Source organism: Oncorhynchus masou, chromosome 18, assembly GCF_036934945.1.
Source record: "Oncorhynchus masou masou isolate Uvic2021 chromosome 18, UVic_Omas_1.1, whole genome shotgun sequence".
Lineage (NCBI taxonomy): Eukaryota > Metazoa > Chordata > Actinopteri > Salmoniformes > Salmonidae > Oncorhynchus > Oncorhynchus masou.
Genome location: NC_088229.1, coordinates 34,502,166 through 34,518,845, shown reverse-complemented (window position 1 = coordinate 34,518,845; position 16,680 = coordinate 34,502,166). Strand labels below are relative to the sequence as shown.

The window sequence follows — 16,680 nt, the reverse complement described above, 5'->3', positions numbered from 1 at the left end:
AAATATCGCTCTCTTTCTCTCCCTCTCTTGCTTCTCCTTCATTTTTAAATAAATACACTTGTTCAAAACTGTTCAACTATTGTCTTTCTCTGAGTCAACTACTCAACACATTTTATGCACTGCAGTGCTAACTAGCTGTAGTGTGTGCTTTCAGTTCTATATTCATTCTCTGATCCTTTGATTGGGTGGACAACATGTCAGTTCATGCTGCAAGATCTCTGATAGGTTGGAGGACATCCTCCAGAAGTTGTCAAAATGACTATGTAAGTCTATGGAAGGGGGTGAGAACCATTATAACTTTTAAAAAGATTCACTGTTTGAAATTCACTGAGGACGATGGTCCTCCTCTTCCTCCTCTGAAGAGCATCCACTGGTGGTGGTGATGGTGGTGGTGGTGTGTGTGTGTGTGTGTGTGTGTGTGTGTGTGTGTGTGTGTGTGTGTGTGTGTGTGTGTGTGTGTGTGTGTGTGAGATTTATGAAAATATTAAATATCCTCTGTATAATGGAGTTGCCAGTCTCTCTTTTAATTAATTTTTCTGACCGAGTTAATGGCAGGAGAAAATACAGTTATTATGATCGTCAGATATGACTGTACAGACACTGGGAAACATGGATCAAGTTACCCCGTGCTTTATTACCATAACCCCCCAAGAGGAGGAGGATGGAAGACCAGATATAGGATGGGGGAAAGGAAAACCAGAGGTTGAAAAGAGGCAGTGAAAGACAATAAGGAGGTACTGTGGGATTGAGATTAGATGTGGAGGAGGGAGGGAGGATGAGGGGCAGCGTGTAATTCCATATGGAAAACAAGATCAAGGCATGGGAGCATTGCAATTGGGGTTTGAACAAACTCTAATTATAATCAATTAATCATAATACTCCGAAAAATTAATTAACTTGAATCAAAACAAATGAGGTGATTGTTGCTTGAGTAACAATCATCAAAAAGGTGTTGAGAAATTGACTTAATACGTTAGTTTAAAGACGACTGTTCATTTTCCTATAGGCGCTGTCTCTTTAAATTTACCCATGATCCTTTTAGAATTTTTGTCTGGATTTAGGAAGTAATTTTAGTATTACAACACTTACAATATTATTTGTAAGTAAGTCTTTGCAATGAATGATCAATTTTGCAAAAGGGGACCCTATGCCCCTAAAAATTATACTTCGATAGTTATACACCGTTAGTTAAACCTGTGTTACTACTTCAACCTTTATAAATATCTTAGTCGCTCGTCAACATACGGGCATTCAGAAGGCTTGTTGACTAGGCTACTCGCTGAGAACGATGTTTCTCCATTCTCGCCTAGGGGAAAGTCCCCGGACACATGGCAGAAAGTGCCCTGCGTTGGTTCGCAGTTACCCGGCTTGTGCGTTACCATTTGTGGCTAAGATGTTCCTTGGGACGGAGCTTGGTTCTCACGAGTCTGCTTTGTCAGTGCGATAGAAATGCAAGTAATACTAGCGCATGAACAGAACGGGGCTCATTCTCAGAATGCACTTTTATGAAAGTGTAGCATTGGTGAAAACATACTAGGTGGCAGCCAGCTTGGATGAAACAAAACAGAAATGACCAGCAAGCAAGCATAATCAGGTTATCTAGGTGAATGCATATGTTAGACTGCCACCTAGTGGAGATAAGTAAAACACACACAGCTTGTATATGGTGATGACTCAGAATATGACAGCCAAGGTTTCAATGTCATATTCAATCATCACACGTATCCATATATTAGTAAGGGTTAAAATGTTTGGTTACCTCCATATTATTATCCCTTGTAGTCATTGGTTATGTGGGTCAAAGAGTAAGAAGCAAGGATTGTACCCCAAGGGAAATACAGTAGCTCCCTGTATGTGTTTAGACAGTGCTTTCTTAAGCTTTATACTCCATCAAATAAATGTTCATCCACTCTATTTGACCCATTCTATTTCCCCCATTAATCTTTCAGCAAGGGAGAGAGAACAAAGACATTGGATTTTCCCATCATGGCCACTAGATGGAGTGCCGGAGCTTTTGCATCCTTTGTCCATGTGTCACGCTCGCATCAAAGTACATAGCCACACGCATGCACGCAAGCACACACACAGCCCAAAAGCTGACAATGACCTAGTTCCACCCTCTCTGAGCTGAGCTCTCTATCTCTCCCATCATTCATCATAAGTGGGCGTAGGCTAGGTAGCAGCATCACTATCACCACATCAAGCACCACACTAGGTCTGCTGCCTCCTCTCCTGCACTACAGTATCACACTGGCGAGAGGGAGAGAAAGGGGATGAGAGATAAAGATAGAGGGAGAGAGCGAGAGAGAGACAGAGTGTATGAGAGAGAGTGTGAGGGTAAAAGAAGGAGGTAGACATCGGAGGAGAGAAAGAGAGAGGTGTGAGGAAGACAGAGACAGAGAGAGAGAGAGACAGTTGAGGGGAAGCGTAGGCTGGAGCAAGAGAGCAAAAATAAAGGAAGGAAAAGGAGAGAAGGGGGCTAAAGGAAGACAGGATGGCAGAGCCAGAGCTGAAATCACAGAGCAGCCTGGAGAGCTTGAAGAAGGCAGCCGTGGGCCAGGAGAAGATGGAGGGTAGGTACACCGCTATAGAATAACACACACACACACACACACACACACACACACACACACACACACACACACACACACACACACACACACACACACACACACACACACACACACACACACACACACACACACACACACACACACACACTGTAGCCTAGCCTAGACACCACATGGTGCAGGGTTGCATCAGTCGCTCATAGGCTGCTGCATGATCTGGTGCAGCAATGGAAGCATGCATTTATGGATATATATATATATATATATATATATATATATATATATATATATATATATATATATATATATATATATATATATATATATGTATTTGTCATGCACAACTATCAGGCTATTACTCAGTGAGGTGGTATGGGGGTCAGCTAGGGTTTTCTAATATAATGTGATTCCTTGCAGGGATATGTTATGACCCCCCATGCTGCTTGCATCCTCTTACTTTCCCTTTATGGCATAGCCTTCAGTCTATTTACAATAGAGGGGCATGTAAAGTCCATGTGCTACTCCTGGACTATCAGTGTGCCAACAATCCCTTCTCGTGAACTCTCCTCTGTTCCCCCTTCCTCCTACACCCTGTTCCTCCACCTGCAGCTGAGGCGGTTCCCGACAACCCAGACAAGCCTCCTTCACCGGACAAGCATCCATCCAAGCCTCCGTCCCAATCTACCATTACCGACACAGGCACCGTGGCAGCCACCACCCCTACTGCAGATGCCTCCGCCCCAGCCAAGGCAGCAGGCGGCAAGATCGAGCTGAAGCGCAGCATCACGCTCTTCAATGGCGTGGGCATGATCATCGGCACCATCATCGGCTCAGGCATCTTCATCACGCCCACAGGGGTGGTAAAGGAGGCTGGCTCGGCCGGTCTGTCGCTGGTGGTGTGGGCCGTGTGCGGTGTGGTGTCCACCATGGGCGCCCTGTGCTACGCCGAGCTGGGCACCACCATCACCAAGTCGGGTGGAGACTACACCTACATCCTGGAGGTACATGTGTGTGGGTGTGTGTGTGTGTGTGTGTGTGTGTGTGTGTGTGTGTGTGTGTGTGTGTGTGTGTGTGTGTGTGTGTGTGTGTGTGATTTGTGCTACTGCATCTGGAGTGGCTGAGATATGAGCAGAAGCCAAATCTCTGTTTTTCACAAATGGATAAAAAAAAGTTGTACTGTATTGTATTGTAGGTGTACGGCGAGCTGGCCGCCTTCCTCAAGCTGTGGGTGGAGATGCTGATCATCAGGCCGTCCTCCCAGTACGTGGTGTCGTTGGTGTTCGCCACCTACCTGCTCAAGCCCCTCTACCCAAACTGCAGTGTGCCCGACAGCGCCGCCAAGCTCATCGCTTGCCTCTGCCTCAGTGAGTATAACCAGCACTGCCACCAGAATCAGGTGGCCTGTACATTGCAGAGATAATACTTTTTATATATATAGTGAACTATACACAAATACTGACACAAACTGTAACACACATTGACCAATCAGGTCTTTCTCAGCCAGCTGCTTGAGTAGATATTTGTTACAGCTACATCTGTATTCACTACAGTATTATTGCTGCAATACACAGGCCTCCTTTTTGTCTTATTTTGGACTCTCCCTGCTGTTAAGGGACCTTTTTTCCCCACTGATTTTCTCTCACTTCTATTTATTTTCTAAAATAACAAATGACACAAATGTCAAAATAAATAAAAACATATGCAATTTAGCTTTAAGAGGTGCAATGATGTTCTCCCTTGCGCTTCCCTCCCTCAGCATCATTGACCTTTGTGAACTGCATCAGCGTGCGGGCTGCCACCAAGGTCCAGGACTTGTTCACTGCGTCAAAGCTCCTGGCCCTGATCATAATCATCGTTTTCGGTTTCATTCAGATCGGTACAGGTAAGGTCAACACCCAGTTCACACATGTACTGGTGTATGTGTGGGTACGTCTGACATGCGTTTGACACACACTCTCCTCCTGTCTATAGGTTAGTGCTTGTGAAAGGTATTTTGCCACGGCTTAGCTAGTTACATGTGCTTTATTCATCTGGGTTTTCACCAACAATGTCTTTATAAAATACCAAATTAAAGCTAAAATTGATTTTGATATTTCTATTGTAATATGTTCATAGACCTATCTACTATAAAGGTACGCTATCTGCACCCACCTCATGAATTCATAGCAAAATACCTTTGTATGTAAAGACAACCCACCCGTCCGAGAGATATAATGTGCAGCCATCTTTTTCTTCGCACTACATCTGGTCCTGCTGCCACACCGGCTAACATGGTGCTGCATGTAGGGTTGCCATGGAAACTAGGCGGTGAGCTTGTCGTGCTGTGCTTTTTAGATTCTGAAGTCTAGAAAGGAGGACAGGGGGAAATACGAAAACACTGCCATTTGAAACTGAGAAGTGTCTGTTTTTTCAGGTTCCTCTCTCTAGCATCTTCTTCTTATGCAGATTATAAAGTTGAAGAGAAAGTTAGAGGGAAAATATCATTCATGATTATTTTTTAAACTCAGAGTAGGAAAGATAGGACCAGAATTGGTCCAAAATCTTGATGAGATTGCCATTTTGCTGTGTTGTAACACCCTTTTCATCTTATTTTAACTGTGCCTTTGATGTAGGATGACCACAAATATCCCACAACTCATAAGAGTCTCATTGTTTGCCTCTACAGATGATGTTAATATATTCCAACATGGACAATAAGGACCAAATGAGACAGAGACAGAGAGAGAGAGAGAGAGAGAGAGATAGACAGAGAGAGAGAGAGAGAGGGAGAGAGGGAGAGTTAGACAGAGAGAGAGAGAGAGAGAGAGAGAGAGAGAGAGAGAGAGAGAGAGAGAGAGAGAGAGGGAAACATATGTACAGTATGCAAAGCAGATTCTCTGAGTTGATATAACACATGGACCATGCAATGCTCCAAATCTATTCCAAGTAATGGAAGCCATGCCATTTACACCTGAAATGAAGCGATAGACAAGACAGTGGAGTAGAAAACAACCTTTTTCTTTATCACAAAATAAAGTCAGCATCTTCCCTCTCTGATGTAGGCCTCTATAGTAGGCTTAACACTGGACTGGACATCGTGTGAATAATTGAGTGGATAGATGTTTCTTATCATCGAAAAGGTCTCCCTCCTCATGTTGAAATGTCAACTGCCAAACATTATGTTTTCAGTGCATCAATGGCAGACGGACTAACCCAGGGTTAGGCGTTTGGAGGGTGCAGCCCGTGTCAAAGAAAATATATTTTCTTTCATTTATTTCTCAAAATGTCATGTCTTTCAGTCAAACATAGTCACACATACAGTCTTAGGGGGAAAAAGACGCTATCTGGAACTTAAAAGGGTTCATCAGCTGTCCCCATAGGAGAACCATTTGAAGAACCCTTTTTGGTTCCATGTAGAACCCTTTTGGTTCCAGGAAGAACCCTTTTGAGTACCATGTAGAACTCTTTTCACAGAGGGTTCTACCTGGAACTCAAAAGGGACAGCCGAAGAACCCTTTTTTCTAAGAGTGTAGCAGGTGTGCAACGGCAAAATATATTGGGCCAAATCACTGCAACAATTGTGATTTTTTTTTAGTTGACGTTCTTTGTATGTGTGTGTGGACGTGTGTGTGTATCTACCATTTTCCATGCAGCAAACATTCGTGCATGTGATATACTGTACTGTTGATATTCTCAGTTTGTTGGAGTCAGTCCCTTTTGCCAAGCAGCTCCTCTCTTGTCTGTCTTAACAGGTGATGTGCCATACCTGACACCAGAACTGGCGTTTGAAGGCAGCAAATGGGGAGTCGACAACATTGTGTTGGCTCTATACAGTGGACTCTTTGCTTTTGGTGGCTGGTAAGGCCTTTGCAACACAATTTAGGGCATGTTTACACCCACGTCGTATTAGGTTACAACATAGTAAAATGTTTCATAATGTTATGCAATGGAAAGCGTAAACAAGCGCTTCTTATTGGACAATTTTAATTAGTGTGCTTCCGTTTTGTTCTGTTTTGTGCCCAGTGAATACGACCCTGGTTTTGTCATCTGACTTTCATCAACCAATAAAGATTATCTGATCATACAGGATGCTTCTTATATACTATGAATGTAATTCCAGTTTTGCAGACTGTAGAAGGTTGATGTTATGCTACTAATCTGATTTAATAATCTAATATTATACTTTTTTATACAATGTTGTACTATATGATGCGTCATATTCTGTTTCCTCTCCTTTAGGAATTACCTGAATTACGTGACAGAGGAAATGATCAATCCAGAGAGGTGACTTCCCACTGGGCACAGACGTCAATTTTCAATGTCTATTCCACGTTGGTCTAATGTAATTTAATTGAAATGACGTGGAAACAACGTTGATTCAACCAGTGTGTGCTCAGTGGGTTATGTGTTGTGGAGGTTTTATTGAGGATTGTACAGAGTTACCACAACTACCCTGTAAATATGTCTATCACAATGTGTATGATTGTCCTCTAACATTTTGATTGTGCTTAATTGCCCTCGATTGACTGCATGAGGGTGTTTTTCAATGTGATAATGACAGATCGTGACATTTCAGATAGCAAGAAATTCACAGTACTAGAAATCTTATATATAATATTTTTCAAATATCACATTCATACAATGTAACGATAGAATAATCACATTGAATACAGTCATGAAATTGCATGAAATGAAACACAAATACAGTTGACTCAAATAACCTCAGATTGGATTGGCTGACACATTATGAGTGCTTCTCCATGACATCATCTGTCATTGATGACCTTTGACCTTGATTCCAGAAACCTGCCACTGTCCATCATTATCTCCATGCCCATTGTGACTGTGGTGTACGTACTGACCAATCTGGCCTACTTCACCACTATCCCCCCGAGTGTGATGGTCGAGTCCGAGGCAGTAGCTGTGGTAAGGATGGCTTTATTAAACATCATGTTTTGGGAGCAGGAAAACAGTGCACTGATATTCCCTTTTTCATTCATAATGTGCCTGTTGTTTATTTTGCTAACAAAAAGGCAACAGGGGACAGCATAATAATAGCAAAGATAAAGAGATTGAATGTGAATTGGAGTATTGAATGGTAGCACTTTCCCATTACAGATCTTTGGGGAGTACCATCTTGGTGTGATGTCCTGGCTCATCCCTGTCTTTGTGGGGCTGTCCTGCTTCGGAGCGGTCAATGGAAGCCTGTTCACCTCGGCACGGTCTGTATCTGTTCTACACACAGATAACTCTGCAAAGAGTGTGTGTAGATCTGTGTGTGGTTGTGTGTGTTTAATCCAGTCATTTGATACTTTAATTAAAGGCTGGAGATTGTATCAAAATGCTCAATTATGAGGGTTTGCCTGTCTGTCTCATAGGCTGTTTTATGCTGGCGCTCGAGAGGGTCAGCTCCCTGCTGCACTGGGATTGGTCCACACTGACCTCTTCACTCCAGTGCCCTCCCTCATTTTCACGGTGAGTCCTGCCATTGGTCCCTAAATTGGTTTAAAATGTAAATTGGTTTCAAATTTTGAGATCCAATTTGAGAACTCACAATTGGGCAAGGCTAAAATCATAGTCATCAACTCAAATCAATCTGGCATAGATCATTAGTTGGTAAATACAGTACATCACAAAATTTGACATAGCAACCAAATAGCAGTTATTCCCATCGCAATGCATTTTTGATTGTCTTTAAAAAAAGTGTCATGGTAATGTTTTACAGAAAAAAAGGCACATTTATAGTCAACGTACATAAACAACGCAAGAATGCAATTACCTACCCCACAATTTGACTACAGATTAAAAAATCAAATCAAATCAAATCAAATTTTATTGGTCACATACACATGGTTAGCAGATGTTAATGCGAGTGTAGCGAAATGCTTGTGCTTCTAGTTCCGACAATGCAGTAATAACCAACAAGTAATCTAACTAACAATTCCTAAACTACTGTCTTATACACAGTGTAAGGGGATAAAGAATATGTACATAAGGATATATGAATGAGTGATGGTACAGAGCAGCATAGGCGAGGATGCAGTCGATGATATAGAGTACAGTATATACGTATGCATATGAGATGAATAATGTAGGGTAAGTAACATTATATAAGGTAGCATTGTTTAAAGTGGCTAGTGATATATTTACATCATTTCCCATCAATTCCCATTATTAAAGTGGCTGGAGTTGAGTCAGTGTCAGTGTGTTGGCAGCAGCCACTCAATGTTAGTGGTGGCTGTTTAACAGTCTGATGGCCTTGAGATAGAAGCTGTTTTTCAGTCTCTCGGTCCCAGCTTTGATGCACCTGTACTGACCTCACCTTCTGGATGATAGCGGGGTGAACAGGCAGTGGCTCGGGTGGTTGATGTCCTTGATGATCTTTATGGACTTCCTGTAACATCGGGTGGTGTAGGTGTCCTGGAGGGCAGGTAGTTTGCCCCCGGTGATGCGTTGTGCAGACCTCACTACCCTCTGGAGAGCCTTACGGTTGAGGGCGGAGCAGTTGCCGTACCAGGCGGTGATACAGCCCGCCAGGATGCTCTCGATTGTGCATCTGTAGAAATTTGTGAGTGCTTTTGGTGACAAGCCGAATTTCTTCAGCCTCCTGAGGTTGAAGAGGCACTGCTGCGCCTTCTTCACGATGCTGTCTGTGTGAGTGGACCAATTCAGTTTGTCTGTAATGTGTATGCCGAGGAACTTAAAACTTGCTACTTTCTCCACTACTGTTCCATCGATGTGGATAGGGGGGTGTTCCCTCTGCTGTTTCCTGAAGTCCACAATCATCTCCTTAGTTTTGTTGACGTTGAGTGTGAGGTTATTTTCCTGACACCACACTCCGAGGGCCCTCACCTCCTCCCTGTAGGCCGTCTCGTCGTTGTTGGTAATCAAGCCTACCACTGTTGTGTCGTCCGCAAACTTGATGATTGAGTTGGAGGCGTGCGTGGCCACGCAGTCGTGGGTGAACAGGGAGTACAGGAGAGGGCTCAGAACGCACCCTTGTGGGGCCCCAGTGTTGAGGATCAGCGGGGAGGAGATGTTGTTACCTACCCTCACCACCTGGGGGTGACCCGTCAGGAAGTCCATTACCCAGTTGCACAGGGCAGGGTCGAGACCCAGGGTCTCGAGCTTGATGACGAGCTTGGAGGGTACTATGGTGTTGAATGCCGAGCTGTAGTCGATGAACAGCATTCTCACATAGGTATTCCTCTTGTCCAGATGGGTTAGGGCAGTGTGCAGTGTGGTTGAGATTGCATCGTCTGTGGACCTATTTGAGCGGTAAGCAAATTGGAGTGGGTCTAGGATGTCAGGTAGGGTGGAGGTGATATGGTCCTTGACTAGTCTCTCAAAGCACTTCTTGATGACTGAAGTGAGTGCTACGGGGCGGTAGTCGTTTAGCTCAGTTACCTTAGCTTTCTTGGGAACAGGAACAATGGTGGTCCTCTTGAAGCATGTGGGAACAGCAGACTGGTATAGGGATTGATTGAATATGTCCGTAAACACACCAGCCAGCTGGTCTGCGCATGCTCTGAGGGCGCGGCTGGGGATGCCGTCTGGGCCTGCAGCCTTGCGAGGGTTAACACGTTTAAATGTTTTACTCACCTCGGCTGCAGTGAAGGAGAGACCGCATTTTTCCGTTGCAGGCAGTGTCAGTGGCACTGTATTGTCCTCAAAGCGGGCAAAAAAGTTATTTAGTCTGCCTGGGAGCAAGACATCCTGGTCCGTGACTGGGCTGGATTTCTTCCTGTAGTCCGTGATTGACTGTAGACCCTGCCACATGCCTCTTGTGTCTGAGCCATTGAATTGAGATTCTACTTTGTCTCTGTACTGACGCCTAGCTTGCTTGATAGCCTTACGGAGGGAATAGCTGCACTGTTTGTATTCAGTCATGTTACCAGACATCTTGCCCTGATTGAAAGCAGTGGTTCGCGCTTTCAGTTTCACGCGAATGCTGCCATCAATCCATGGTTTCTGGTTAGGGAATGTTTTAATCGTTGCTATGGGAACGACATCTTCAACGCACGTTCTAATGCATCAGCCAAATATCTCCCTGTAGTGTTTCCTGTCCATGCTGTATGCCTTGTCCAAGGACATCTTCTCGGTCATCAACCTGTTCAGCTTCTTCACCTGGCTGTGTGTGGGCATGGCCATTGCCGGCTTGCTGTGGCTCCGCTGGACCAAGCCAGAGCTCAGGAGACCCATCAAGGTACTGTTACTGTAATAAGACCTGTTTGAATACTTCAAATGCATCCTTCCTTTATCCCTTCCTTGAATTAATCACTGATCTGATATGTCTGGATTGGTGTACACCAGATGTCCTATGCATTGCTTTCAGCAGTCACTGCATGTCATGTCAGATCAGTGATTACTTTAAGGAAGTGAGAAAGGATGGATGCATTTTAAGATGATAAAACAGGGCCTACTTAAAGATGCACTATGTTGAAATTGCTCTGCCATTTCCTGTTTGGTAAAATTCTAATAGATTGCTTAATTTTAATTTATGTGACAGGAGAATAATTGTAGCATCTAAACTGCTGTGAAATGTATTTTCCATAACTAAAAACATTGTATTTTCAGCAGTTTGAAGCTGGTGTACAGTTTGAAGCTGGTGTACAAAAAAACAAAACGTAAGAAAGGGAAGCAGAGAAATAGCCCACATAGAACAGATCCACTGCTTCTTAGACTTGCTTTCAATGAGAATGACAGATCTATAACTCACATTTATATGTGAATTTAGTTGGGTGACCTAAAACGTTACAATTAAAATGAGTAACCGGAGAAAGTCAAAAATAATGTTTTCCATGCAACAAGATAGCACGATTGAAGTGATATGAAGCCGAGTTTCTTTTAGTTCCATCCTGTAACCGTTGGGTTTGTGTACATTAATCTAATTTTCCCTGGCAGATTTGGTTGGTGGTCCCTGTGGTGTTTGTGCTGGGCTGTGTCTTTATGATCGTGGTGTCCTTCTGGGCAGCTCCCTTTGAGTGCCTGATAGGCAGCGGGATCATCCTCACTGGTATCCCCGCCTATCTCCTGGGGTACAAGTGGAAGAAGCCCCACGTTGTAAAGAAGATCCTAGGTGAGCTGGTCATGTGGTTTCTGTTACTGTTACTGACTTTCAAATGTTCAAATGTGGGTAGCACAACTGATGTACTGTATGTGGAGGCAAACTCATAAATCACAATGTATCACTCCTGATGTGTCAAATGTGTCATTATACATCAATTGCTTGATTGTGAACTAGGCCTTTATGTAATGGGTTGTCAAGGCCGGAGATACATTTGTGACTGGTTATTTGATATTACCATTAGCAGCCATTTCTGTTTTTGCACTTCGCAAACTGTTTTGTGTCTAAGGTTAACATCCAGTTAAATCGGTTTCCAACCGATTTACTTCTTTTTACTCAGATAAAAACATTCAATCTTTTCCCCAAAATTATATAAAACAAAATGTAAAGAGGTTTAATAGAAGAAAAAACATAAAATACATTGAATTTTTAATCGTTACACATGTGCTTCTAAAAATGGTGCAAACTTTCCATTGGTGCAAATGAAATGTGTCCTTCGGAGTGTTAAAGACAACTAAAAAAGAAATCATGCGAAATGGCTGTTTTCTTTCCTCAGAGATCTTTACTCTGTTCTGCCAGAAGATTTTTATGTCTGTTCCAGAAGAGCGGGAAGAGAAGGAATCAGTCGAAGTAGCTGAAGAAGTCGAAACAACAAAGGACGACTGAGTCAATCTATTAGTTGGAACATTACATGTTTACACTCATTATTGCTTTTGTGACAGAGTTCCATGACTCTTGGTAAAGTAGGGTTTATACATATAGGGTTTATATGTATGCTTCAGTGTACATATTTTGTATTTTACATGCATTTTCATACTGTATCATCCCTTTGTACTCTCTCCAGTAATTCAATTCCAGTTATTCTACTTTCCGGCCGTATAGAGTACTTCAAACATCCTCACATTTTATCTTACCTAACCTTTTGTATATTATTTTTTTTAACCTATTTTGTTCTTCAGTATTCAATAGACCTGGATTAAGCTAACAAAAAGAGGAGTCAGGAAACAGACAAAAGAGTCATATTTTCATCAAGTTTTGGTATGCTCCTCAGACAATCATCCAAATCTAGATAACTACACTAGCGGTCAAAAGTTTTAGAACACCTACTCATTCAAGGGATTTTCTTTGTTTTTACTATTTTCTACATTGTAGAATAATAGTGAAGACATCAAAACTATGAAATAACATGGAATCCCATAGTAACCAAAAATGTGTTAAAAAAATAAATCAAAATATATTTTATATTTGAGATTCTTCAAATAGCCACCCTTTGCAATGATAACAGCTTTGCAAAAAGCTTGGCATTCTCTCAACCAGCTTTCCCAACAGTCTTGAAGGAGTTCCCACATATGCTGAGCACTTGTTGGCTTCTTTCCCTTCACTCTGCGGTCCAACTCATCCCAAGTCGGGGGATTGTCGGGGGATTGTGAAGTTCTGGTCATCTGATGCAGCACTCCATCTCTCTCCTTCTTGGTAAAATAGCCATTAAACAACCTGGAGGTGTGTTGGGTAATTTTCCTGTTGAAAAACAAATGATAGTCCCACTAAGCCCAAACCAGATGGGATGGCGTATCGTTGCAGAATGCTGTGGTAGCCATGCTGGTTTAGTGTGAATTCGAAATAAATCACAGACAGTGTCACCAGCAAAGCACCCCCTCACCATAACACCTCCTCCTCCATGCTTTATGGTGGGAAATACACATGCAGAGATCATCTCAAAAATCATCTCAATCTCAAAAATAACATTTATTTTGATTTATTAAACGCTTTTTTGGTTACTACATGTTTCCTTTGTGTTATTTCATAGTTTATGTTTTCACTATTAAAATACAATGCAGAAAATAGTAAAAAAATTAAGAATAACCCTTGAATGAGTATGTGTTCTAAAACTTTTGTATTAGTGTATATATTTAACTTTTGATTTATATTATTTATTAACCCCACTTTAACTGAAGGTATGTATTTAACTCAGTGTATTTGAATGAAGTATCTAGTGCTCACTTAATGTGATTGAACAATGGCCATCCATCTATGAGAAACACATCAATTGATTCAGGTAACTCATACAGCACATTCTGTCCCTTGATTTTGGAGTGTAATGTCCTTTATGTAATGTTAACATGATTTATTTGTGCACTGTATTGCTACAACCAGTTTAAATTTCGATATTTGGAACACATAGTAATTTCCCATACTCAAATTCACTTTGAAACATTTTCAAATTGAATCGACAGAGCACTATTTGATGCACATTAGTGGATTTCTTCCGTGTTGTATTCTGATGTGTTGCCTTAAGGTTATTGTTACACAGGTCAGTTGCTTGTATTGATACTCAATGCCCTGTTACTTCTCAGTTCCTATGTCAAACCATGCCTTCATGATATTGTTGTAAGCATTGTTTTATGTTATTCGATACAAGCAGTTGTGAATATGGCATCAAGCCAGTCAACCAACTTCTTGTGTCTCAACTTTCTACCATACATTTTTAACCACTGTATTCGGTGAAGACATTTGTATCAATGTTTTGTATTGTTTGCACTCATCAGATACCATGCCAGATGTCTGATGTCCACATTGAGCTAGCATGACTATTTCGCTACTGATGTATATCTTTGTCATGTCAGTCCAGAATTAATGTTGTGAGCATCGTAAGTGGATATTGGAGGGTCTTTTCTCTTTTGAAGGAGCGATTGCTGTAAGCGCAGATCTAAGACCAGATGTCCCTACCCCAGTCCAAACCTTGTCTCACCCCAAGCCAGACCAGTTCAAGCCAAAAGATCAAAAAAATAAAAAATACCTAAATGAAATTCTGGAGGGCCTTCAGCACAAAATATTAGCACAAACATGTACATGTTACTGAATTATGGACACAATGAAGTATAGAATGTTAACTGCTCCTATTATTATAACATATCATTTCCCCCCATTTGATTATTGAGTGGCTTGGAAAGTAGGTGCAATAGGTCACTGGAGTTACAGAAAGTACAAACTGTGAAGAAGCTCGACAGGCACAGAGGGAATAGAGTTTACAGGAAAATAATTAACGAATCGGACCAGGAAGAGTTTACAGAAAGAGTAAATAATGAAGTATAAGGAATAGGGAAGTTTAAATAGATTACTGATATATCTGTGTCTTGTCAGAGTATATTCATGATTGGCGGCATGAGGGAGAAACTCTTGGGGCACCTTCCAAAATGTTGTGGCCTAAAATGTATCGCACAACACAGTTCAGGTGTGTACAAAGTCTTGCGTATTATGTACTATAAAGTCTTTAATTGTATTTAATGTTATGGTAAAATACTTATTTGAATTGGAAGAAACAATTTTATCGCTGTCAGCTATTGTAACTTATATGTCAGTGACCATAGCGTGTACATCTACCATTAAACTATTTTTGTTCAAATGGTCTGTGTCTTTGAGGTGAAATTAAGAAACACATTATTGTTCACACATTTCATATTTTACTCACTGGCATAGCACACGCCCCACAGGGGAACTCAGAAGCCCATGAAAAAAATGTGTGTAGAATAGCAATAAATTAGCTCAGTGACTCTTGATCATCCGGACAATCCTTTTCAAGCTGTAAAACTTCATTTTTATACATACATTTATTTGTATTTTGTTGCATTATTTAAGCATAGCATTTATATGTAGGGGAATTTTATAAGGAAAATATTCGTTTTGGGAATTTACTTTCAATATTAATACGTTCCATGTCGGCTCTATGCCTGGAAATGCCCTTGTCTGGAGCAAAGCATCCAAATTTTAAACGTTCCAAAAAAAACATTTCAAATTCTAAAAACAGTCAATAATGGATATTAACTAATGGATATAAACTTAATCAAGAACGAGCAGGGTCAGCTATACCATAAGGACACCTTATTCATGTCCTCAATACATGTACTGTAGTTCTACGAGATCACTAATGGTCTGTAAAGTTTTCTACTTTTGGTAGATTTAAACAAACAATATTGGAATCACCATGGTCACAACCATAAACTTTCAATTCCTTCTGCTTGGTAGATTATGATAGAATATGAATTTTGGTTAGGTTTAGGGTCATAAAGCAACTGAGGGAAAAAAATAAATTGCTACTGTGCATACCACTTGAATGAAGAAGAAAAATGATAATTTGTCAACTCCGTGAAACATTAACTCCGTTCGATTTCTGTCTAACGTCGACTCCATCCGAGTGTCAAAATATCTGACAGAATGGTTATGTTTTTATTGGGGATTTTTCAGTGACAGATTTTCCATATTTGACAAATGTTTGTATTGAACTTTTGATTTTTAGATGCAAAATTACGTCTGTGTTTGAGTATCTGTTATCAACTCGTCACTGATGGCTAACCCCCTTAAGATACATTTTCTGTCAATATTCTGAAACAACATTTTAATCACTGATCTGCGACATACAGAATGCTTGAACAATTGAAGTTTGTGCTGTGCTAGAGCTAAGGGATAATGTTTCCTTTAGGTTCTAAATCTAGAAAAACATGCCAAAAGGCTAAAGACATTTGTCCCATCTTTCAAGAATCCCTGACTTATAAAACAACACTTTCTCTCAGCCTCATGGCTAAATGTGCTTTGCTCAAACCTTGAGGGGGCCCAGCAAAACTGCGCTACGCCACTGATTTCATTGTATTTTCATTCGAATTTTCAAACCAATTTGGGGAGTGATGTTGGAAATAAGCACAAACTAAAGCATGATGGTGCAATGCATCAGACTCTTGATAATACAATGTGTCAACATCTTCATTGCATCTGATTACTTCAAATAAATAAGGATTTGTATTATTATGCACAACTTCCATGGGAAACTACTGCAGAACTCAGTAGCCACTGAATGCATACAGACAACAACCCATTATCTGAGCATAAGGGAACCCACAAAATCATGAAAAAGCATCGCACAACTAGGTAACAACAAGATAACATCTCCAAAGAAGAATATTGCCTATATGAGGGTCTCAGAATACAACCATGATACCAAGTACTCCGTGCAATATGCTCTGTTTTGTCATTGTCTCTGTGATGATTTATTTCCAAAGCTAGTATCAAAGG

General features: G+C 41.3%; 1 protein-coding gene across 1 annotated transcript; it reads left to right on the top strand.

Annotated features, from left to right (window-relative positions):
- Nucleotides 1-2,203: 2,203 nt before the first annotated feature.
- On the top strand, nt 2,204-15,022 carry LOC135504463 (large neutral amino acids transporter small subunit 1-like). Its single transcript, XM_064923082.1, has 12 exons — nt 2,204-2,573; nt 3,180-3,571; nt 3,763-3,934; nt 4,327-4,452; nt 6,302-6,407; nt 6,789-6,833; nt 7,352-7,475; nt 7,668-7,771; nt 7,928-8,024; nt 10,606-10,755; nt 11,454-11,628; nt 12,173-15,022. Exons 1-12 carry the CDS (start codon nt 2,495-2,497, stop codon nt 12,280-12,282), a joined length of 1,680 nt encoding a protein of 559 aa, XP_064779154.1. The 5' UTR covers nt 2,204-2,494; the 3' UTR covers nt 12,283-15,022.
- Nucleotides 15,023-16,680: the final 1,658 nt, after the last annotated feature.